Source organism: Pelodiscus sinensis, chromosome 20 (genome assembly GCF_049634645.1).
Source record: "Pelodiscus sinensis isolate JC-2024 chromosome 20, ASM4963464v1, whole genome shotgun sequence".
Taxonomy (NCBI): Eukaryota; Metazoa; Chordata; order Testudines; family Trionychidae; genus Pelodiscus; species Pelodiscus sinensis.
Window position 1 is genome coordinate 29207226 of NC_134730.1, and position 23823 is coordinate 29231048.

The 23823-nt window shown below is 70.8% G+C and overlaps 1 protein-coding gene across 1 annotated transcript in view; it reads left to right on the plus strand.

Moving 5' to 3' along the window:
- The window catches only part of CYTH1 (cytohesin 1), a 43664-nt gene extending 21955 nt beyond the window's left edge, over positions 1 to 21709 (plus strand). Inside the window, 11 exon segments of the mRNA XM_075904167.1 lie at positions 5 to 123; positions 1569 to 1649; positions 1806 to 1918; positions 2158 to 2306; positions 2416 to 2527; positions 16709 to 16785; positions 17773 to 17844; positions 20094 to 20109; positions 20112 to 20171; positions 20174 to 20246; positions 20475 to 21709. Of these exon segments, the coding sequence (XP_075760282.1) occupies positions 5 to 123; positions 1569 to 1649; positions 1806 to 1918; positions 2158 to 2306; positions 2416 to 2527; positions 16709 to 16785; positions 17773 to 17844; positions 20094 to 20109; positions 20112 to 20171; positions 20174 to 20246; positions 20475 to 20553 (951 nt within the window). The 3' untranslated portion in view covers positions 20554 to 21709.
- Positions 21710 to 23823: the final 2114 nt, after the last annotated feature.

Below are 23823 nucleotides of genomic sequence, written 5' to 3' on the forward strand. Positions count from 1 at the left end.
CCAGGGGATCCAGTTTCTGATTGAGAACGACTTGCTGAAGAACACCTGCGAGGACATCGCCCAGTTCCTTTACAAGGGGGAGGGGCTGAACAAGACGGCCATCGGCGACTACCTGGGCGAGAGGTACCGCGCCTGGGCGGGCGCTGGAGGGGCAGGGCGGGTCTCCCCGCTGCCTGTGGGGCCGGGGCGGGCGCTGGAGGGGCAGGGCTGGTCTCCCCGCTGCCTGTGGGGCCGGGGCGGGCGCTGGAGGGGCAGGGCTGGTCTCCCCGCTGCCTGTGGGGCCGGGGCGGGCGCTGGAGGGGCAGGGCTGGTCTCCCCGCTGCCTGTGGGGCCGTGACCGGGGCGGGCGCTGGAGGGGCAGGGCGAGTCTCCCCGCTGCCTGTGGGGCCGTGGCCGGGGCGGGCGCTGGAGGGGCAGGGCGGGTCTCGCCGCTGCCTGTGGGGCCGGGGCGGGCGCTGGAGGGGCAGGGCTGGTCTCCCTGCTGCCTGTGGGGCCGGGGCGGGCGTTGGAGGGGCAGGGCGGGTCTCCCCGCTGCCTGTGGGGCCGGGGCGGGCGCTGGAGGGGCAGGGCGGGTCTCCCCGCTGCCTGTGGGGCCGGGGCGGGCGCTGGAGGGGCAGGGCGGGTCTCCCCGCTGCCTGTGGGGCCGTGACCGGGGCGGGCGCTGCCGGGGCAGGGCGGGTCTCCCCGCTGCCTGTGGGGCCGGGGCCGTGGCGGGCGCTGGAGGGGCAGGGCGGGTCTCCCCGCTGCCTGTGGGGCCGTGACCGGGGCGGGCGCTGCCGGGGCAGGGCGGGTCTCCCCGCTGTCTGTGGGGCCGTTACCGGGGCGGGCGCTGGAGGGGCAGGGCGGGTCTCCCCGCTGCCTGTGGGGCCGGGGCCGGGGCGGGCGCTGCCGGGGCAGGGCGGGTCTCCCCACTGCCTGTGGGGCCGGGCCGGGCGCTGGAGGGGCAGGGCGGGTCTCCCCGCTGCCTGTGGGGCCGTGGCCGGGGCGGGCGCTGGAGGGGCAGGGCGGGTCTCCCCGCTGCCTGTGGGGCCGTGGCCGGGGCGGGCGCTGGAGGGGCAGGGCTGGTCTCCCCGCTGCCTGTGGGGCTGTGGCCGGGGCGGGCGCTGGAGGGGCAGGGCGGGTCTCCCCGCTGCCTGTGGGGCCGGGGCCGGGGCGGGCGCTGCCGGGGCAGGGCGGGTCTCCCCGCTGCCTGTGGGGCCGTGGCCGGGGCGGGCGCTGGAGGGGCAGGGCGGGTCTCCCCGCTGCCTGTGGGGCCGGGGCCGGGGCGGGCGCTGGCGGGTGCGGAGGGGAGAGCGGAGGCCAAGGAGCGTCCTGCCGTCGTGCCCGGCGCTGTGCCGAGGCACCCTGCACCCTGCCTGCCCGGGGGAGGGGACGGCCCGAAGCCGGCAGTGCCCGTCCCCTGCCCTGTGGCCTCGTGGGCAGCCCTTAAGCCGGGTGCTTGTGGGAGACCCGAGAGCATGGACCAGCCGTGGGCGGGGCCGCGCCGAGGGGCTCCGGCAGGCCTGAGGGTGCCGTGGGGCGGAGGCTCCGGCCGTGACCCGGGCCCTGGCTCTGCTTTGTCCCGGCAGAGACGAGTTTAACATCCAGGTGCTGCACGCCTTCGTGGAGCTGCACGAGTTCACCGACCTCAACCTGGTGCAGGCGCTGCGGTGAGCGGGGGGCTGGGCGGGGGGGGCGGCTGGAGCAGGTTTCTGCAGGGAACGGCCCCCGCCCATGGGGGTGTCAGCCCGTGACGGGGCCTGGAGCCCGTGACGGGGCCCGGAGCCCGTGCGCCCCCATCCAGCTGACCCCCCCTCCCCCCGCAGGCAGTTCCTGTGGAGTTTCCGCCTGCCGGGGGAGGCGCAGAAGATCGATCGGATGATGGAGGCGTTTGCCCAGCGGTACTGTCAGTGCAATCCCGGCGTCTTCCAGTCCACAGGTAACTCCCGACGCCACCGGCCCAGGCTGCCGGGCAGCTCCGGACCCAGAGGCCTCTGGAGAGAACGGGGGGTCTGCCTGACCCCTGGCTTTGAGCCCCCAGGCTGCTGGGGCAGGGGCTCTGTGCTGCCTGGGGGGTCGAGCCTGCAGCCTGCCCCCACGCCCGGCCCCTCGGCTGCCCTTAGCCGTGTGCCGCCCTGCCTGGGGCCCCCTGAGCCGCCTGCCTCCTGTGCCCTGCAGACACCTGCTACGTCCTCTCCTTCGCCATCATCATGCTGAACACCAGCCTGCACAACCCCAACGTGAAGGACAAGCCCACGGTGGAGCGCTTCGTGGCCATGAACCGCGGCATCAACGACGGGGGCGACCTGCCGGAGGAGCTGCTCAGGGTGAGGCTGCGGGCAGGGAGCGGGGGGCTGGGCTGGGCTGGGCTGGCCGGGGCTGGGCTGGCTGGGCGGGCTGCCCCGCACGTGACCCTCGTGTGCTTCTCTCTGCCAGAATCTCTACGAGAGCATCAAGAACGAGCCCTTCAAGATCCCCGAGGACGACGGCAACGACCTCACCCACACCTTCTTCAACCCCGACCGCGAGGGCTGGCTGCTGAAACTCGGTGAGCGCCCAGCCTGCCCCGGGGAGCTGCCCTGCTCGGACGCCATCCGTGGCCCGAGGCTCAGCCTGCAGGGGATGATGCACGTCCTGGCCCCAGCCCTGCAGCCGCCCCGAGGCTCTTCCACCGGCCCCAGCCAGCCCTGCCGTGCCCTGTGGCGCTGGGCAGCCCTGGGCATGTCCCCCGTGGAACCTGGTCTCCCCCTCTGGTTACGGTGTGGGCGGGGTCGGGGCGGTCCTGGGCGCTGCAGTGCTGGGAGGGAGGGCTGGGGGGGTCTGGGAGGCAGGGGCTGGAGGGATCCTGGGGTGATGGTGCTCGGAGGGGCTGGGGGGATTCTCGGGTGGTGATGCTCAGGGGGGGGCTGGGGGGATCCTCGGGTGATGGTGCTCGGGGGGGGCTGGGGGGATCCTCGGGTGGTGATGCTCAGGGGGGGCTGGGGGGATCCTCGGGTGGTGGTGCTCGGGAGGGGCTGGGGGGATTCTTGGGTGATGGTGCTCAGGGGGGACTGGGGGGATCCTCGGGTGATGGTGCTCAGGGGGGGCTGGGGGGATCCTCGGGTGATGGTGCTCGGTGGGGGCTGGGGGGATCCTGGGGTGATGGTGCTCGGTGGGGGCTGGGGGGATTCTCGGGTGATGGTGCTCAGGGGGGGCTGGGGGGATTCTTGGGTGGTGATGCTCGGGGGGGGGCTGGGGGGATCCTCGGGTGGCGGTGCTCGGGGGGGGGGCTGCCGGGGAGGGTCCCGGGGGCTGTGGGGCTGGGGGAGGGGCTGGTTGGAGGATGACGACCGGCGCCCAGCGTCTCCCTACGTCCCCCTGGAGCGCCTCCAGCCCCACTCCCTCCGCGGCAGAAGGGAGCTGCCCAGCCTGCGTGCACCTCCCCCTGCCACAGCCTGGCTCACCCTGCCCCGCACCATCCTCGCACATCTGGCTCCACATGCAGCATGGCCTGGCCTGGCCTCCCCTCCCCTCCCTGTCGCTGCGCCGGCGATTTCTGCGTGGGCCCCTGCGGAGCGCGGGGCTGCGGGGCCGTGGCAGGCCCGGGGAGCAGGCTGACTCTAGGGGTGTTTCCCTGGGGCTCTGGCTGTGGTTTGGACTCTCCCCTCTGTCTCTCTGCCTTGGTGTCAGCCCCTCTGTCGCCGGACAGGCCTAGAGCAGGGGAGCTGGGGTAGGGGCATTGAGCGCAGGCCGCCTGCCCCCCGTGGGGTAACTGGGCCCACGGGCCCCTCGCAGGGCTGGGAATGCGCCAGTGGCCGGGCTGTAGCACGGAGGGCGGAGCCACGCCGCGCACGCCAGCCCCGCCCCCTCCGCCATGCACCGCCCCCACGGCTTGCGTGGCTGCCGCAGCGCCCCCCGGCCGAGACGAGCAGGCAGCTCTGGCTGCCCAGGGCGAGGGCCGCTTTGATTTCTTTGTTTTAATTTTCTTTTCTCCCTCATTTGTATGTTTCCATGATTTTGGCTCTTCCTTTCCTTGCCCCAAACTCCAGGAGGTACGTACCCCCCCCCCCCCCCCGCTCTGCTCTGCTCTGCTCTGCCTGCCTGCTGGGGCTTCTTGGTTTCTTTTCTGTTTTGGTTGCAAGTGCTGGGGAGACTCTCATGGCTGCTGCTGCCCATCCGCAGCCCCCGGGGATTCGCTTCCCGAAGGACCGGCCCTCGCGCTCTGCAGCCTGGGCCCCTGTGATCCTGGGCCCCTCTCCTGGCGTGGCCGGGCAAGGCAGCGGCGCTCCAGGACCCAAACCCAGCCAGCCCCTCCCGCGTGTGCGGGGCTGAGCCCAGCCCCAGCCCTGGGCCATGGGCCCGGGGAGGGAGCTGTGGCCATGGGGGCACCCTACTTCCCGGCCTCGCTGCGCTCCCAGGAGTGATGTCGGGAGGCACTGGGGGCGGCTCAGGGCATCCTGCAGTGTGCCAGGGGGCAGCTGGCGCCGGCAGCCCCACGCCCTCGCGGGACCAGGTGGCCTGGCATTGGGCTCTTGCCCTCGGAGCCAGCGCAGCGCCCCACGCTGCAGGGGCAAGGGGAGTCCTTTTCCAGGGCTCCAGGGCTCCTCTTTTCCTGCCCCTCCCATGCTGGGGCGCAGGCTGCAGGGAGCCGGGGGAGCAGCCCTGAGCCAGCAGGGCCGGTGCGTACGGGAGGGGAGCCCTGAGCCCCCGGGCGCTGTCCCACCTTGTTGTCTCTACAGGGCTGGGCAGCGCCTGCTCTGGCGGGGGGCTGGCAGTCACCCCGCTGGGCTGAGCAGAGCTTTCTCCTCCCTTCTCCGAGGCAGTGCCTGCTTCGCAGCCGGGCAGCGCTGGCCAAGGGGCACCCAACGCCCATGCTCAGCCAGGAGTCCGGGCTGCGCGGGCTGCCCTGGCACGGGGATCCTGCCCGGAGCCTCCATCCCCGAGCCCCAGCAGCGGCAGGGCACCCCTGGGCGGGCCCTGGCCCCCACGGCGCTGCAGACAGGGTGCTTCCCCCACGGGCTCTCGCAGCCGCCCTGCCCCTGCCTCTCGCTTCTCTCCGCGGCCTTGGCAGAGAGCTCTCCGGCTTTCCCTGGGCTGGCCGTGCCCAGCAGCGTGGAGCCCTCCGGGACAGGCCTGGCTCTCAGCCCCCAGCCGTCCCGGGTGCTGGCTCGGCTCCGGCCCTGTGTGCGGGCTTGGGAGTGGGGCCCATGCCCAGGGCTGATCCAGCCCCATCAGCAGTGCCTAGCAGGGCACCTGTCGCACGGCACCCTGGCCCTGCACCTCCTTGGGGCTGGACGCCCCTCTCGGCCCCTCCAGGACGTGTCGGCAGGGCGGCTGGCCCGGGCGCTGCCACGACTCTTCCAGTCTGCCCTGATGGAGCAGCGAGAGGAGGTTGGGGTGAGCAGCCTGACCCGGAGTGAGGTTCCCCCTGGCCTGGCTCACCTGGCACGTCTGCTGACCCTGGCACACTAAAAATCAAAAAGGGGTCCGAGCAAAGATGGAAACTCGGGCAAATGCCAAAGGATGAATCTAGGCAAACGGCACAGGCATGCAGGGGCGAGATTACAAAGGCGAAGGCCCAGAATGAGCTCAGACTAGCTACAGGCAGAAAGGGAAACACGAAGCCCTGTAACAGGTCCCCAACCTTCTGGGGCTGCCGCGCGCCCAGGGCTGGGGCACACGAATGGCTTGGCCGGCCCTGGTTGCTCGGCGGGGGCCACTGTTCTATAAATAGATTAGATGCAAGAGGAAGCCCAAGGACAGGGCAGGCCCATCGCTCAGTGAGGAGGGAGAAGCAGTAACAGGGAACTTGGAAATGGCGGAGATGCTCAATGACTGCTTGGTTTCGGTCTTCAGTCTGCGTCAGCAACCTGGAAACAAGTTAAAATCACCTAGAAAGGTTAGATGCCTGCAAGTCACCAGGGCCTGCTGAAATGCACCTAGAATACTCAGGGAGCTGACAGAGGAGAGATCTGAGCCTCTAGCTGTCATCTTTGGAATATCATGGGAGACAGGAGAGATTCCAGAAGACTGGAAAAGGGCAAATCTAGTGCCCATCTATAAAAAGGGGAATAAGAACAACCCAGGAAAGTACAGACCAGCCAGTTTAACTTCTGTGCCAGGGAAGACAAAGGAGCAAGTAATTAAGGAATCATCTGTAAACATAGGGAACAGCCAGCATGGATTTGTAAAGAACAAATCATGTCGAACAAATCTGATAGCTTTCTGTGATAGCGTAACGAGTCTTGTGGATAAGGGAGAAGCGGTGGACGTGGTATACCTAGACTTTAGTAAGGTATTTGATATGGCCTTGCATGATATTCTTATCAATAAACTAGGCAAATACAACTTAGACGTGGCTACTATAAGGTGGGTGCAGAACTGGCTGGATAACCATTCTCAGAGTAGTTATTAGCAGGTCACAATCCTGCTGGAAGGGCAGAACAAGTGGGGTTCCGCAGGGGTCTGTGTTGGGACCAGCTCTGTTCAGTATCTTCATCAATGATTTAGATATCAGCATAGAAAGGACGCTTATTAAGTTTGCAGATGATCCCAGGCTGGGAGGGGTTGTGAGTGCTTTGGAGGATGGGTCAGAATTCAAAATGATCTGGACAAACTGGAGAAATGGGTTGAGGGGAACAGGGTGAAGTTCAATAAGGACACATGCAAAGTGCTCCACTTAGGGAGGAACAATTCGTGTCACACACACAATGGGAAGCGGCTCTCTAGGAAGGAGCCCCGCAGAAAGGGATCCAGGGGTCGGAGTGGACCACAAACTAAATGAGTCAACAGTGTGACACTGTTGCAAAAAAAGCAAATGTGATTCTGGGCGGCATTAGCAGGTGTGTTGTGAGCGAGACACGAGGAGTCGTTCCGCTCTGCTCTGCGCTGGTTGGCCTCAGCTGGAGTGTTGTGTCCAGTGCTGGGCACCGCATTTCAAGAAAGATGTGGAGAAATTGGAGAGGGTCCAGAGAAGAGCAAGGAGAATGATGCAAGGTCTAGAGAACATGACCTATGAGGGAAGGCTGAAGAAATTGGGTTTGTTTAATGTGGAAAAGAGAAGACTGAGAAGGGACACGAGAGCAGTTTTCAGGTCTCTAAAAGGGTGTGTCAAGGAAGAGGGAGAAAACTTGTTCCCCTTGGCCTCTGAGGACAGGACAAGCAGCAATGGGCTTCAACTGCAGCAAGGGAGGTTGACACTTCCTCCCTGCCGGGGTGGTGAAACACTGGAGTAAGTTGCTTGGGGAGCTTGTGGAATCTCCATCCCTGGGGATATTTAAGAATAGGGTAGATAGACACCTGTCAGGGACGATCGAGACGGTGCTGGGTCCTGCCATGAGGGGACTGGACTTGACTCTCGAGGTCCCTTCCAGTCCTACTATTTATGATTCTATGTGCAGATCCACCTGCTCCATTTCAGGGCATCTCGTAATATCGAAACTTGCGGAGAAAACATCTTGGAACCCGAATTCCAGAAAACCTGGGTCACCCTGTCCCACCAGTGGCCGGTCCCGTCTTACAACCTCGACCCTTCCCCTGGCGCCCGGTCCCGTCTTACAACCTCGACCCTTCCGCTGTCGCCCGGTCCCGTCTTACAACTTCAACCCTTCCCCTGGCGCCCGGTCCCGTCTTACAACCTCGACCCTTCCCCCGGCGCCCGGTCCCGTCTTACAACCTCGACCCTTCCCCTGGCGCCCGGTCCCGTCTTACAACCTCGACCCTTCCCCCGGCGCCCGGTCCCGTCTTACAACCTCGACCCTTCCCCTGGCTCCCGGTCCCGTCTTACAACCTCGACCCTTCCCCTGGCGCCCGGTCCCGTCTTACAATCTCGACCCTTCCGCTGTCGCCCGGTCCCGTCTTACAACCTCGACCCTTCCCCCGGCGCCCGGTCCCGTCTTACAACTTCAACCCTTCCCCTGGCGCCCGGTCCCGTCTTACAACCTCGACCCTTCCCCCGGCGCCCGGTCCCGTCTTACAACCTCGACCCTTCCCCCGGCGCCCGGTCCCGTCTTATAACCTCGACCCTTCCCCTGGCTCCCGGTCCCGTCTTACAACCTCGACCCTTCCCCTGGCGCCCGGTCCCGTCTTACAATCTCGACCCTTCCGCTGTCGCCCGGTCCCGTCTTACAACCTCGACCCTTCCCCCGGCGCCCGGTCCCGTCTTACAACTTCAACCCTTCCCCTGGCGCCCGGTCCCGTCTTACAACCTCGACCCTTCCCCCGGCGCCCGGTCCCGTCTTACAACCTCGACCCTTCCCCTGGCGCCCGGTCCCGTCTTACAACCTCGACCCTTCCGCTGTCGCCCGGTCCCGTCTTACAACCTCGACCCTTCCGCTGTCGCCCGGTCCCGTCTTACAACCTCGACCCTTCCCCCGGCGCCCGGTCCCGTCTTACAACCTCGACCCTTCCCCCGGCGCCCGGTCCCGTCTTATAACCTCGACCCTTCCCCCGGCGCCCGGTCCCGTCTTACAACCTCGACCCTTCCCCCGGCGCCCGGTCCCGTCTTACAACCTCGACCCTTCCCCCGGCGCCCGGTCCCGTCTTACAACCTCGACCCTTCCCCCGGCGCCCGGTCCCGTCTTACAACCTCGACCCTTCCCCCGGTGCCCGGTCCCGTCTTACAACCTCGACCCTTCCCCCGGCGCCCGGTCCCGTCTTACAACCTCGACCCTTCCCCCGGCGCCCGGTCCCGTCTTACAACCTCGACCCTTCCCCCGGCGCCCGGTCCCGTCTTACAACCTCGACCCTTCCCCCGGCGCCCGGTCCCGTCTTACAACCCCGACCCTTCCCCCGGCGCCCGGTCCCGTCTTACAACCCCGACCCTTCCCCCGGCGCCCGGTCCCGTCTTACAACCCCGACCCTTCCCCCGGCGCCCGGTCCCGTCTTACAACCCCGACCCTTCCCCCGGCGCCCGGTCCCGTCTTACAACCCCGACCCTTCCCCCGGTGCCTGGTCCCGTCTTACAACCTCGACCCTTCCCCCGGTGCCTGGTCCCGTCTTACAACCTCGACCCTTCCCCCGGCGCCCGGTCCCGTCTTATAACCTCGACCCTTCCCCCGGCGCCCGGTCCTGTCTTACAACCCCGACCCTTCCCCCGGTGCCTGGTCCCGTCTTACAACCTCGACCCTTCCCCCGGTGCCTGGTCCCGTCTTACAACCTCGACCCTTCCCCCGGCGCCCGGTCCCGTCTTATAACCTCGACCCTTCCCCCGGCGCCCGGTCCCGTCTTACAACCTCGACCCTTCCCCCGGTGCCTGGTCCCGTCTTACAACCTCGACCCTTCCCCCGGCGCCCGGTCCCGTCTTATAACCTCGACCCTTCCCCCGGCGCCCGGTCCCGTCTTACAACCTCGACCCTTCCCCTGGCGCCCGATCCCGTCTTACAACCTCGACCCTTCCCCCGGCGCCCGGTCCCGTCTTACAACCTCGACCCTTCCCCTGGCGCCCGGTCCCGTCTTACAACCTCGACCCTTCCCCCGGCGCCCGGCCCCGTCTTACAACCTCGACCCTTCCCCCGGTGCCCGGTCCCGTCTTACAACCTCGACCCTTCCCCTGGCGCCCGGTCCCGTCTTACAACCTCGACCCTTCCCCTGGCGCCCGGTCCCGTCTTATAACCTCGACCCTTCCCCCGGCGCCCGGTCCCGTCTTACAACCTCGACCCTTCCCCCGGCGCCCGGTCCCGTCTTACAACCCCGACCCTTCCCCTGTCGCCCGGCCCCGTCTTACAACCTCGACCCTTCCCCCGGCGCCCGGTCCCGTCTTACAACCTCGACCCTTCCCCCGGCGCCCGGTCCCGTCTTACAACCTCGACCCTTCCCCCGGCGCCCGGTCCCGTCTTACAACCTCGACCCTTCCCCTGGCGCCCGGTCCCGTCTTACAACCTCGACCCTTCCCCTGGCGCCCGGTCCCGTCTTACAACCTCGACCCTTCCCCCGGCGCCCGGTCCCGTCTTACAACCTCGACCCTTCCCCTGGCGCCCGGTCCCGTCTTACAACCTCGACCCTTCCCCCGGCGCCCGGTCCCGTCTTACAACCTCGACCCTTCCCCCGGCGCCCGGTCCCGTCTTACAACCTCGACCCTTCCCCTGGCGCCCGGTCCCGTCTTACAACCTCGACCCTTCCCCTGGCGCCCGGTCCCGTCTTACAACCTCGACCCTTCCCCCGGCGCCCGGTCCCGTCTTACAACCTCGACCCTTCCCCCGGCGCCCGGTCCCGTCTTACAACCTCGACCCTTCCCCTGGCGCCCGGTCCCGTCTTACAACCTCGACCCTTCCCCCGGCGCCCGGTCCCGTCTTACAACCTCGACCCTTCCCCCGGCGCCCGGTCCCGTCTTACAACCTCGACCCTTCCCCCGGTGCCTGGTCCCGTCTTACAACCTCGACCCTTCCCCCGGCGCCCGGTCCCGTCTTATAACCTCGACCCTTCCCCTGGCTCCCGGTCCCGTCTTACAACCTCGACCCTTCCCCTGGCGCCCGGTCCCGTCTTACAATCTCGACCCTTCCGCTGTCGCCCGGTCCCGTCTTACAACCTCGACCCTTCCCCCGGCGCCCGGTCCCGTCTTACAACTTCAACCCTTCCCCTGGCGCCCGGTCCCGTCTTACAACCTCGACCCTTCCCCCGGCGCCCGGTCCCGTCTTACAACCTCGACCCTTCCCCTGGCGCCCGGTCCCGTCTTATAACCTCGACCCTTCCCCTGGCTCCCGGTCCCGTCTTACAACCTCGACCCTTCCCCCGGCGCCCGGTCCCGTCTTACAATCTCGACCCTTCCGCTGTCGCCCGGTCCCGTCTTACAACCTCGACCCTTCCCCCGGCGCCCGGTCCCGTCTTACAACTTCAACCCTTCCCCTGGCGCCCGGTCCCGTCTTACAACCTCGACCCTTCCCCCGGCGCCCGGTCCCGTCTTACAACCTCGACCCTTCCCCTGGCGCCCGGTCCCGTCTTACAACCTCGACCCTTCCGCTGGCGCCCGGTCCCGTCTTACAACCTCGACCCTTCCGCTGTCGCCCGGTCCCGTCTTACAACCTCGACCCTTCCCCCGGCGCCCGGTCCCGTCTTACAACCTCGACCCTTCCCCCGGCGCCCGGTCCCGTCTTACAACCTCGACCCTTCCCCCGGCGCCCGGTCCCGTCTTACAACCTCGACCCTTCCCCCGGCGCCCGGTCCCGTCTTACAACCTCGACCCTTCCCCCGGCGCCCGGTCCCGTCTTACAACCTCGACCCTTCCCCCGGCGCCCGGTCCCGTCTTACAACCTCGACCCTTCCCCCGGCGCCCGGTCCCGTCTTACAACCTCGACCCTTCCCCCGGCGCCCGGTCCCGTCTTACAACCTCGACCCTTCCCCCGGCGCCCGGTCCCGTCTTACAACCCCGACCCTTCCCCCGGCGCCCGGTCCCGTCTTACAACCCCGACCCTTCCCCCGGCGCCCGGTCCCGTCTTACAACCCCGACCCTTCCCCCGGCGCCCGGTCCCGTCTTACAACCCCGACCCTTCCCCCGGTGCCTGGTCCCGTCTTACAACCTCGACCCTTCCCCCGGTGCCTGGTCCCGTCTTACAACCTCGACCCTTCCCCCGGCGCCCGGTCCCGTCTTACAACCTCGACCCTTCCCCTGGCGCCCGATCCCGTCTTACAACCTCGACCCTTCCCCCGGCGCCCGGTCCCGTCTTACAACCTCGACCCTTCCCCTGGCGCCCGGTCCCGTCTTACAACCTCGACCCTTCCCCCGGCGCCCGGCCCCGTCTTACAACCTCGACCCTTCCCCCGGTGCCCGGTCCCGTCTTACAACCTCGACCCTTCCCCTGGCGCCCGGTCCCGTCTTACAACCTCGACCCTTCCCCTGGCGCCCGGTCCCGTCTTATAACCTCGACCCTTCCCCCGGCGCCCGGTCCCGTCTTACAACCTCGACCCTTCCCCCGGCGCCCGGTCCCGTCTTACAACCTCGACCCTTCCCCCGGCGCCCGGTCCCGTCTTACAACCTCGACCCTTCCGCCGGCGCCCGGTCCCGTCTTACAACCCCGACCCTTCCCCCGGCGCCCGGTCCCGTCTTACAACCCCGACCCTTCCCCCGGTGCCTGGTCCCGTCTTACAACCTCGACCCTTCCCCCGGTGCCTGGTCCCGTCTTACAACCTCGACCCTTCCCCCGGCGCCCGGTCCCGTCTTACAACCTCGACCCTTCCCCCGGCGCCCGGTCCCGTCTTACAACCTCGACCCTTCCCCTGGCGCCCGATCCCGTCTTACAACCTCGACCCTTCCCCCGGCGCCCGGTCCCGTCTTACAACCTCGACCCTTCCCCTGGCGCCCGGTCCCGTCTTACAACCTCGACCCTTCCCCCGGCGCCCGGCCCCGTCTTACAACCTCGACCCTTCCCCCGGCGCCCGGTCCCGTCTTACAACCTCGACCCTTCCCCCGGCGCCCGGTCCCGTCTTACAACCTCGACCCTTCCCCCGGTGCCTGGTCCCGTCTTACAACCTCGACCCTTCCCCCGGCGCCCGGTCCCGTCTTATAACCTCGACCCTTCCCCCGGTGCCCGGTCCCGTCTTACAACCTCGACCCTTCCCCTGGCGCCCGGTCCCGTCTTACAACCTCGACCCTTCCCCCGGCGCCCGGTCCCGTCTTACAACCTCGACCCTTCCCCCGGCGCCCGGTCCCGTCTTACAACCTCGACCCTTCCCCCGGCGCCCGGTCCCGTCTTACAACCCCGACCCTTCCCCTGTCGCCCGGCCCCGTCTTACAACCTCGACCCTTCCCCCGGCGCCCGGTCCCGTCTTACAACCTCGACCCTTCCCCCGGCGCCCGGTCCCGTCTTACAACCTCGACCCTTCCCCCGGCGCCCGGTCCCGTCTTACAACCTCGACCCTTCCCCTGGCGCCCGGTCCCGTCTTACAACCTCGACCCTTCCCCCGGCGCCCGGTCCCGTCTTACAACCTCGACCCTTCCCCTGGCGCCCGGTCCCGTCTTACAACCTCGACCCTTCCCCTGGCGCCCGGTCCCGTCTTACAACCTCGACCCTTCCCCCGGCGCCCGGTCCCGTCTTACAACCTCGACCCTTCCCCCTGGCGCCCGGTCCCGTCTTACAACCTCGACCCTTCCCCCGGCGCCCGGTCCCGTCTTACAACCTCGACCCTTCCCCCGGCGCCCGGTCCCGTCTTACAACCTCGACCCTTCCCCTGGCGCCCGGTCCCGTCTTACAACCTCGACCCTTCCCCTGGCGCCCGGTCCCGTCTTACAACCTCGACCCTTCCGCCGGCGCCCGGCCCCGTCTTACAACCTCGACCCTTCCCCTGGCGCCCGGTCCCGTCTTACAACCCCGACCCTTCCCCCGGCGCCCGGTCCCGTCTTACAACCTCGACCCTTCCCCCGGCGCCCGGTCCCGTCTTACAACCTCGACCCTTCCCCCGGCGCCCGGTCCCGTCTTACAACCTCGACCCTTCCCCCGGCGCCCGGTCCCGTCTTACAACCTCGACCCTTCCCCCGGCGCCCGGTCCCGTCTTACAACCTCGACCCTTCCCCCGGCGCCCGGTCCCGTCTTACAACCTCGACCCTTCCCCCGGCGCCCGGTCCCGTCTTACAACCTCGACCCTTCCCCCGGCGCCCGGTCCCGTCTTACAACCTCGACCCTTCCCCCGGCGCCCGGTCCCGTCTTACAACCTCGACCCTTCCCCCGGCGCCCGGTCCCGTCTTACAACCTCGACCCTTCCCCCGGCGCCCGGCCCCGTCTTACAACCTCGACCCTTCCCCCGGCGCCCGGCCCCGTCTTACAACCTCGACCCTTCCCCCGGCGCCCGGCCCCGTCTTACAACCTCGACCCTTCCCCCGGCGCCCGGTCCCGTCTTACAACCTCGACCCTTCCCCCGGCGCCCGGTCCCGTCTTACAACCTCGACCCTTCCCCCGGCGCCCGGTCCCGTCTTACAACCTCGACCCTTCCCCCGGCGCCCGGTCCCGTCTTACAACCTCGACCCTTCCCCCGGCGCCCGGTCCCGTCTTACAACCTCGACCCTTCCCCCGGCGCCCGGTCCCGTCTTACAACCTCGACCCTTCCCCCGGCGCCCGGTCCCGTCTTACAACCTCGACCCTTCCCCCGGCGCCCGGCCCCGTCTTACAACCTCGACCCTTCCCCCGGCGCCCGGCCCCGTCTTACAACCTCGACCCTTCCCCGGCGCCCGCCCCGTCTTACAACCTCGACCCTTCCCCGGCGCCCGGCCCCGTCTTACAACTCGACCCTTCCCCCGGCGCCCGGCCCGTCTTACAACCTCGACCCTTCCCCCGGCGCCCGGCCCCGTCTTACAACCTCGACCCTTCCCCCGGCGCCCGGCCCCGTCTTACAACCTCGCCCTTCCCCCGCGCCCGGTCCCGTCTTACAACCTCGACCCTTCCCCCGGCGCCCGGTCCCGTCTTACAACCTCGACCCTTCCCCCGGCGCCCGGTCCCGTCTTACAACCTCGACCCTTCCCCCGGCGCCCGGTCCCGTCTTATAACCTCGACCCTTCCCCCGGCGCCCGGTCCCGTCTTATAACCTCGACCCTTCCCCCGGCGCCCGGTCCCGTCTTACAACCTCGACCCTTCCCCCGGTGCCCGGTCCCGTCTTACAACCTCGACCCTTCCCCCGGCGCCCGGTCCCGTCTTACAACCTCGACCCTTCCCCCGGCGCCCGGTCCCGTCTTACAACCTCGACCCTTCCCCCGGCGCCCGGTCCCGTCTTACAACCTCGACCCTTCCCCCGGCGCCCGGTCCCGTCTTACAACCTCGACCCTTCCCCCGGCGCCCGGTCCCGTCTTACAACCTCGACCCTTCCCCCGGCGCCCGGTCCCGTCTTACAACCTCGACCCTTCCCCCGGCGCCCGGTCCCGTCTTATAACCTCGACCCTTCCCCCGGTGCCCGGTCCCGTCTTACAACCTCGACCCTTCCCCCGGCGCCCGGCCCCGTCTTACAACCTCGACCCTTCCCCCGGCGCCCGGTCCCGTCTTACAACCTCGACCCTTCCCCCGGCGCCCGGCCCCGTCTTACAACCTCGACCCTTCCCCCGGCGCCCGGCCCCGTCTTACAACCTCGACCCTTCCCCCGGCGCCCGGCCCCGTCTTACAACCTCGACCCTTCCCCCGGCGCCCGGTCCCGTCTTACAACCTCGACCCTTCCCCCGGCGCCCGGTCCCGTCTTACAACCTCGACCCTTCCCCCGGCGCCCGGTCCCGTCTTACAACCTCGACCCTTCCCCCGGCGCCCGGTCCCGTCTTACAACCTCGACCCTTCCCCCGGCGCCCGGTCCCGTCTTACAACCTCGACCCTTCCCCCGGCGCCCGGTCCCGTCTTACAACCTCGACCCTTCCCCTGGTGCCTGGTCCCGTCTTACAACCTCGACCCTTCCCCCGGCGCCCGGTCCCGTCTTACAACCTCGACCCTTCCCCCGGCGCCCGGTCCCGTCTTATAACCTCGACCCTTCCCCCGGCGCCCGGCCCCGTCTTACAACCTCGACCCTTCCCCCGGTGCCCGGTCCCGTCTTACAACCTCGACCCTTCCCCCGGCGCCCGGTCCCGTCTTACAACCTCGACCCTTCCCCCGGCGCCCGGTCCCGTCTTATAACCTCGACCCTTCCCCCGGCGCCCGGTCCTGTCTTACAACCCCGACCCTTCCCCCGGCGCCCGGTCCCGTCTTACAACCTCGACCCTTCCCCCGGCGCCCGGTCCCGTCTTATAACCTCGACCCTTCCCCCGGCGCCCGGTCCTGTCTTACAACCCCGACCCTTCCCCCGGCGCCCGGTCCCGTCTTACAACCTCGACCCTTCCCCCGGCGCCCGGTCCCGTCTTACAACCTCGACCCTTCCCCCGGCGCCCGGTCCCGTCTTACAACCTCGACCCTTCCCCCGGCGCCCGGTCCCGTCTTACAACCTCGACCCTTCCCCCGGCGCCCGGTCCCGTCTTACAACCTCGACCCTTCCCCCGGCGCCCGGTCCCGTCTTACAACCTCGACCCTTCCCCCGGCGCCCGGCCCCGTCTTACAACCTCGACCCTTCCCCCGGCGCCCGGTCCCGTCTTACAACCTCGACCCTTCCCCCGGCGCCCGGTCCCGTCTTACAACCTCGACCCTTCCCCCGGCGCCCGGTCCCGTCTTACAACCTCGACCCTTCCCCCGGCGCCCGGTCCCGTCTTACAACCTCGACCCTTCCCCCGGCGCCCGGTCCCGTCTTACAACCTCGACCCTTCCGCCGGCGCCCGGTCCCGTCTTACAACCTCGACCCTTCCCCCGGCGCCCGGTCCCGTCTTACAACCTCGACCCTTCCCCCGGCGCCCGGTCCCGTCTTACAACCCCGACCCTTCCCCTGGCGCCCGGCCCCGTTTAACACCCAGAGCGGGCGGCTTTGCGCTGGGGATAAGGACGTTGCGATGGGACCAGCGTGGGGCCGCTCCGTGTCCGCGCTGGCCCCAATCGAGTTCTCTCAAAGCACCGTGTCTCCGAACCGCCCGGCTGTCACATCGGCCCCTCCCAGCTCCGGTCCTGGCTCTGCTTCCAGCTGCCGCTCACGTCCTGCCACTGTGGCTTTGTGCTGCCTGTTGCTGTTGGGCCTGGCCCCGTGGTCACAGGTGGGGCTGGCCGGTGCTGCTTGTGCCCGGGCTCTGTGCTCTGCCGGACGCTTACTGTTCTGTCTGTGCTCGTCCGGGGCGCTCGCTGCCGTAGCCTGCCAGGAGCCGGCCGTGCCCCGAGGCTGCAGCCTGGGCTGGTGGGTGGGCGCGCTGTCAGCCGGGCCCCTCTCTCGTTGGCAGGTGGCCGGGTGAAGACGTGGAAGAGGCGCTGGTTCATTCTGACCGACAACTGCCTTTACTACTTCGAGTACACCACAGTGAGTGCCCAGCCCGGAGCCCGCTGGCCCTCCGCCTCCAGCCTGCGCAGGGCCCGGGGCGAGGGGCGAGTGCCGGGCAGGAATGCCATGGGGGTGCCTGGGCTGGCTGCACCCCATACTCGAGGGGTAAGGACACGGGTGGGGAGTTTCCAGGTTGCTGACGGAGGCTGTGACCAGTCTGCTCACCTCAGAGCCCTGCAGGTCGGGGGCAGGCGGAGGCTGGCCAGGGCTGGAGCCGCGCCACAGGAGGGTCAGGGAGCCCTGCGGGCGGGGGGCAGGCAGAGGCCGTGCCACGGGGGGAGGGGGCAGGCTGGGGGTCAGGGAGCCCTGTGGGTTGGGGGCAGGCAGAGACCGTGCCACAGGGGGGGCAGACCGGGGGTCAGGGAGCCCTGTGGGCGGGGGGCAGGCGGAGGCCATGCCATGGGGGGGCATGCCGGGGGGCAGGCAGCCCTGCGGGTGGGGGGCAGGCAGAGACCGTGCCACAGGGGGGCACACCGGGGGTCAGGGAGCCCTGTGGGCGGGGGGCAGGCGGAGGCCGTGCCCTGGGAGGGCAGGGAGCCCTGTGGGCGGGGGGCAGGCGGAGGCCGTGCCCTGGGGGGGCAGGGAGCCCTGCGGGCGGGAGGCAGGCGGAGGCCGTGCCCTGGGGGGGCAGGGAGCCCTGCGGGCGGGGGGCAGGCGGAGGCCATGCCCTGGGGGGGCAGGGAGCCCTGTGGGCGGGGGGCAGGCGGAGGCCATGCCATGGGGGGGCATGCCGGGGGGCAGGGAGCCCTGTGGGCGGGGGGCAGGCGGAGGCCATGCCATGGGGGGGCATGCCGGGGGGCAGGGAGCCCTGTGGGCGGGGGGCAGGCGGAGGCCATGCCATGGGGGGGCATGCCGGGGGGCAGGGAGCCCTGTGGGCGGGGGGCAGGCGGAGGCCGTGCCATGGGGGGGCAGGGAGCCCTGCAGCTCCGTGGCTAACCTCTCCCCTCTTCGCCCGGCCTCCCACAGGATAAGGAGCCTCGAGGCATCATCCCCTTGGAGAACCTGAGCATCCGCGAGGTGGAGGACTCCAAAAAGCCGGTGAGTCTGGGGGCGTGTGCCCCCCGGGCCGGGCTCTGTGTGGCTGTGGGCACGGGAGCGCCTGGGGCTGTGGCCCGGGCCGTGAGATTGGCATGGGTCGCGTCACACCTGCTCACGGCTCTGCCCCCCCCCGCTCGCGGCTCTGCCCCCCCCCGGGGCTGCGCGTTCTCTGCTTCCGGCTCTGCCCCCCTCGGGGCTGCACGTTCCCTGCTCGCGGCTCTGCCCCCCCCCGGGGCTGCACGTTCTCTGCTCGCGGCTCTGCCCCCCCCGGGGCTGCACGTTCTCTGCTTGCGGCTCTGCCCCCCCCCCGGGGCTGCACGTTCTCTGCTTGCGGCTCTGCCCCCCCCCCGGGGCTGCACGTTCTCTGCTTGCGGCTCTGCCCCCCCCCCGGGGCTGCACGTTCTCTGCTTGCGGCTCTGCCCCCCCCCGGGGCTGCACGTTCTCTGCTTGCGGCTCTGCCCCCCCCCGGGGCTGCACGTTCTCTGCTTGCGGCTCTGCCCCCCCCCCCCGGGGCTGCGCGTTCCCCCCCCGCGGCTCTGCCCCCCCCCCCCGGGGCTGCACGTTCCCTGCTCGCGGCTCTGCCCCCCTCCCCCCCTCCCCCCCCGGGGCTGCGCATTCCCTGCTCCCGGCTCTGCCCCCCCCGGGGCTGCACGTTCTCTGCTCGCGGCTCTGCCCCCCCCGGGGCTGCACGTTCTCTGCTCGCGGCTCTGCCCCCCCCCGGGGCTGCACGTTCCCTGCTCGCGGCTCTGCCCCCCTCCCCCCCCGGGGCTGCGCATTCCCTGCTCCCGGCTCTGCCCCCCCCGGGGCTGCACGTTCTCTGCTCGCGGCTCTGCCCCCCCCCCGGGGCTGCACGTTCTCTGCTTGCGGCTCTGCCCCCCTCCCCCCCCCCCGGGGCTGCGCGTTCCCTGCTCCCGGCTCTGCCCCCCCCGGGGCTGCACGTTCTCTGCTCGCGGCTCTGCCCCCCCCCCGGGGCTGCACGTTCTCTGCTTGCGGCTCTGCCCCCCTCCCCCCCCCCGGGGCTGCGCGTTCCCTGCTCCCGGCTCTGCCCCCCCCGGGGCTGCACGTTCTCTGCTCGCGGCTCTGCCCCCCCCCCGGGGCTGCACGTTCTCTGCTTGTGGCTCTGCCCCCCCCCCGGGGCTGCACGTTCGCCCCCCGCGGCTCTGCCCCCCCCCCGGGGCTGCGCGTTCCCCCCCCCGCGGCTCTGCCCCCCCCCCCGGGGCTGCGCGTTCTCTGCTTGCGGCTCTGCCCCCCCCCCCCGGGGCTGCACGTTCTCTGCTTGTGGCTCTGCCCCCCCCCCGGGGCTGCGCGTTCCCCCCCCGCGGCTCTGCCCCCCCCCCCCGGGGCTGCGCGTTCTCTGCTTGCGGCTCTGCCCCCCCCCCCCCCGGGGCTGCACGTTCTCTGCTTGTGGCTCTGCCCCCCCCCCGGGGCTGCGCGTTCCCCCCCCGCGGCTCTGCCCCCCCCCCCCGGGGGCTGCGCGTTCTCTGCTTGCGGCTCTGCCCCCCCCCCGGGGCTGCACGTTCTCTGCTTGTGGCTCTGCCCCCCCCCCGGGGCTGCGCGTTCCCCCCCCGCGGCTCTGCCCCCCCCCCCCCGGGGCTGCGCGTTCTCTGCTTGCGGCTCTGCCCCCCCCCCCGGGGCTGCACGTTCTCTGCTTGCGGCTCTGCCCCCCTCCCGGGGCTGCACGTTCTCTGCTTGTGGCTCTGCCCCCCCCCCGGGGCTGCACGTTCCCCCCCCGCGGCTCTGCCCCCCCCCCGGGGCTGCACGTTCTCTGCTCGCGGCTCTGCCCCCCCCCGGGGCTGCACGTTCTCTGCTTGTGGCTCTGCCCCCCCCCCGGGGCTGCGCGTTCCCCCCCCGCGGCTCTGCCCCCCCCCCCGGGGGCTGCGCGTTCTCTGCTTGCGGCTCTGCCCCCCCCCCCCGGGGCTGCACGTTCTCTGCTTGTGGCTCTGCCCCCCCCCGGGGCTGCGCGTTCCCCCCCCGCGGCTCTGCCCCCCCCCCCGGGGCTGCGCGTTCTCTGCTTGCGGCTCTGCCCCCCCCCCCCCGGGGCTGCGCGTTCTCTGCTTGCGGCTCTGCCCCCTCCCCCCCCGGGGCTGCGCGTTCTCTGCTTGCGGCTCTGCCCCCCCCCCCGGGGCTGCGCGTTCCCCCCCGCGGCTCTGCCCCCCCCCCCGTGGCTGCGCGTTCCCTGCTCGCGGTTGGCGTCTCGCTGGGCAGCGGCAGGCGCCTGCGGGGGGCTCACGTGTCTCCTTCCTTCTCAGAACTGCTTTGAGCTCTACATCCCGACAACAAGGACCAGGTGATCAAGGCCTGCAAGACGGAGGCGGACGGGCGGGTGGTGGAGGGAACCACACGGTGTATCGCATCTCGGCCCCCACCCCCGAGGAGGAGGAGGAGTGGATCAAGTGCATCAAGTGAGCGCTGCTGGCTGGCCCCGGGGCGGGGGGCTGGGCCAGGTTCTCCGGGCTGCCCGCTGGGGCCTGGCAGGAGGCCGCTGCACGGGCCAGGCCATGGCTCTGCCCCCTGGGGCCTGCCCAGGGTTACGCGGCGTCTGTGGCAGGGCCCTGGCCTGTCCCTTTGCCCCGGGGCAGCGGCTCCTCCCATGAGCCCGTCTCCCATTTCCACGTCCTTTCCCCTGCCAGGGCAGCGATCAGCAGGGACCCCTTCTACGAGATGCTGGCGGCGAGGAAGAAGAAGGTGTCCTCCATGAAGAGACACTAGCAGCTGGGCCGATGTTCCCCTCCCTCGGAGAGGGGGAGCGCAGGCAGCCAGGCAGGGCCCCTCCGGCAGCCCGCACCGCCTGGCTCCCCAGGGACTAGCTTCAGCTTCTGCAGTTTTGTTGCTGGGGGGGTCCGGGGGGTCCTAGGCCACAGCTCTGAGCCGGCAAGCCGTGGGCGCCGTCTGCAAAGCAACCTCCCTGCCAGCTGCGCAGGAGCGTGGGGCTGGCGGCTCCCTTCCCACGTCCGCACGGCCGGCGGGAAACTTCTCTGCCCCGCTGGAGCCCCTGTGTCTGGGGGCCGAGGCGCCTGGGGCAGCCTGCGTGGGGAGGGGCCGGGAGGGTGTGATGGGGCCGCAGGCTGAGAGCAGCCTGCCCAGGTGCACCACACACCTGCCTCTGCTACTTCTCGGGGGGAGGGGAGGCTCTTGGCCTGGCGCCCGTGGTGGGGCCGGGCCGGGCACTGGTGAAGCACTGGGGGGGTGGCACGGTGGCGGCCCTCGGGGCGGGTCGTTCCGCAGCAGGCGCTCGGCTGGGGCGGGCAGGAGGGAGGCGCCGGGCGTGGGCCCGAGTCGGCCCGTCCACCCTCGTTCTAGAGGGCAGCGGGCTGCCCTGGGCCCTGGCGCTCTCGGCCACGGCGAGCCCCAGGGATCCGGCGGGCGGGGGGGTCGGCGGGGTCCGAAAGCGGCGGGGTGCCCTCCTCGGGCCCATCGCCGTCGCCGCTGCCACGGCTCCCGGCTGCGCCTCCTGCAGAGGGAATCCCCAGGGCCCGGGGCGGCTGCGCAGGCCGGGAGAGGGCAGGGGCAGGTGGGCACGGGCCCGGGTCCTGCTTTTAGCACAACTGGGGTGTGGGGGCTGTGGAGCGGGCGAGACGGGCGTCCTGGGAAGGGCTGGACGCTGCCCTGCCTACGGGGACCCGGCCGCGCCCTGCGCCCTGCTGCCCTGGCCGGGGGCGGCGCCCGCACGCTCGCCCTCTATTTATCTGAAGTGTAAATACTCTGTATAGTTTTCTCCGCCGAGGTTATTTTGTATTGGTTGAAGTTCTGTTGCGGGCCGGGCAGCGTCCGGGCTCCAGTCTCATTCTAGCTCCTCGGTTCTTTGCCCCGGCCTCGGACGCGAGCGCTGAGGATCTGCAGCAAATAAAGGTCAAACTTCCGCTCAGCCTCCTGGGCCGTCTCGCTCGCTGTCTCCCCGCGGGGCGTCCTGCCGCCTCCTCGCCCGGCGGAGCCTCTCCCTGCCCCAGTGCTCTTGGGGGGGCACCTGTCTCCCTGCGGGGCGTCCTGCCGCCTCCTCGCCCGGCGGAGCCTCTCCCTGCCCCAGTGCTGGGGGGGGCACCTGTCTCCCCGCGGGGCGTCCTGCCGCCTCCTCACCCGGCGGAGCCTCTCCCTGCCCCAGTGCTCTTGGGGGGGGCACCCGTCTCCCCGCGGGGCGTCCTGCCGCCTCCTCGCCTGCCGGAGCCTCTCCCTGCCCCAGTGCTCTTGGGGGGGCACCTGTCTCCCTGCGGGGCGTCCTGCCGCCTCCTCGCCCGCCGGCGAGCCTCTCCCTGCCCAGTGCTCTTGGGGGGGGGCACCCGTCCTCCCCGCGGGGCGTCCTGCCGCCTCCTCGCCTGCCGGAGCCTCTCCCTGCCCCAGTGCTCTTGGGGGGGGCACCCGTCTCCCCGCGGGGCGTCCTGCCGCCTCCTCGCCCGGCGGAGCCTCTCCCTGCCCAGTGCTCTGGGGGGGCACCTGTCTCCCTGCGGGGCGTCCTGCCGCCTCCTCGCCTGCCGGAGCCTCTCACTGCCCCAGTGCTCTTGGGGGGGGGCACCTGTCTCCCTGCGGGGCGTCCTGCCGCCTCCTCGCCCGGCGGAGCCTCTCCCTGCCCCAGTGCTGGGGGGGCACCCGTCTCCCCGCGGGGCGTCCTGCCGCCTCCTCGCCCGGCGGAGCCTCTCCCTGCCCCAGTGCTGGGGGGGCACCCGTCTCCCTGCGGGGCGTCCTGCCGCCTCCTCGCCCGGTGGAGCCTCTCCCTGCCCCAGTGCTCTTGGGGGGGGCACCTGTCTCCCTGCGGGGCGTCCTGCCGCCTCCTCGCCCGGCGGAGCCTCTCCCTGCCCCAGTGCTCTTGGGGGGGGCACCTGTCTCCCCGCGGGGCGTCCTGCCGCCTCCTCGCCTGCCGGAGCCTCTCCCTGCCCCAGTGCTCTTGGGGGGGCACCTGTCTCCCCGCGGGGCGTCCTGCCGCCTCCTCGCCTGGCGGAGCCTCTCCCTGCCCCAGTGCTCTGGGGGGGCACCCGTCTCCCCGCGGGGCGTCCTGCCGCCTCCTCGCCCGGCGGAGCCTCTCCCTGCCCCAGTGCTGGGGGGGCACCCGTCTCCCCGCGGGGCGTCCTGCCGCCGCCTCGCCTGCCGGAGCCTCTCCCTGCCTCAGTGCTGGGGGGGCACCTGTCTCCCCGCGGGGCGTCCTGCCGCCTCCTTGCCCGGCGGAGCCTCTCCCTGCCCCAGTGCTCTGGGGGGGCACCTGTCTCCCTGCGGGGCGTCCTGCCGCCTCCTCGCCCGGCGGAGCCTCTCCCTGCCCCAGTGCTCTTGGGGGGGCACCTGTCTCCCCGCGGGGCGTCCTGCCGCCTCCTCGCCTGGCGGAGCCTCTCCCTGCCCCAGTGCTGGGGGGGGCACCTGTCTCCCCGCGGGGCGCCCTGCGCCTCCTCGCCCGGCGGAGCCTCTCCCTGCCCCAGTGCTGGGGGGGCACCTGTCTCCCCGCAGGGCGCCCTGCCGCCTCCTCGCCTGCCGGAGCCTCTCCCTGCCCCAGTGCTGGGGGGGGCACCTGTCTCCCTGCGGGGCGTCCTGCCGCCTCCTCGCCCGGCGGAGCCTCTCCCTGCCCCAGTGCTCTTGGGGGGGGCACCTGTCTCCCTGTGGGGCGTCCTGCCGCCTCCTCGCCCGGCGGAGCCTCTCCCTGCCCCCAGTGCTCTTGGGGGGGCACCTGTCTCCCCGCGGGGCGTCCTGCCGCCTCCTCGCCTGGCGGAGCCTCTCCCTGCCCCAGTGCTCTTGGGGGGGGCACCTGTCTCCCCGCGGGGCGTCCTGCCGCCTCCTCGCCCGGCGGAGCCTCTCCCTGCCCCAGTGCTCTTGGGGGGGCACCTGTCTCCCTGCGGGGCGTCCTGCCGCCTCCTCGCCCGGCGGAGCCTCTCCCTGCCCCAGTGCTCTTGGGGGGGCACCTGTCTCCCCGCGGGGCGTCCTGCCGCCTCCTCGCCTGCCGGAGCCTCTCCCTGCCCCAGTGCTGGGGGGGCACCTGTCTCCCTGCGGGGCGTCCTGCCGCCT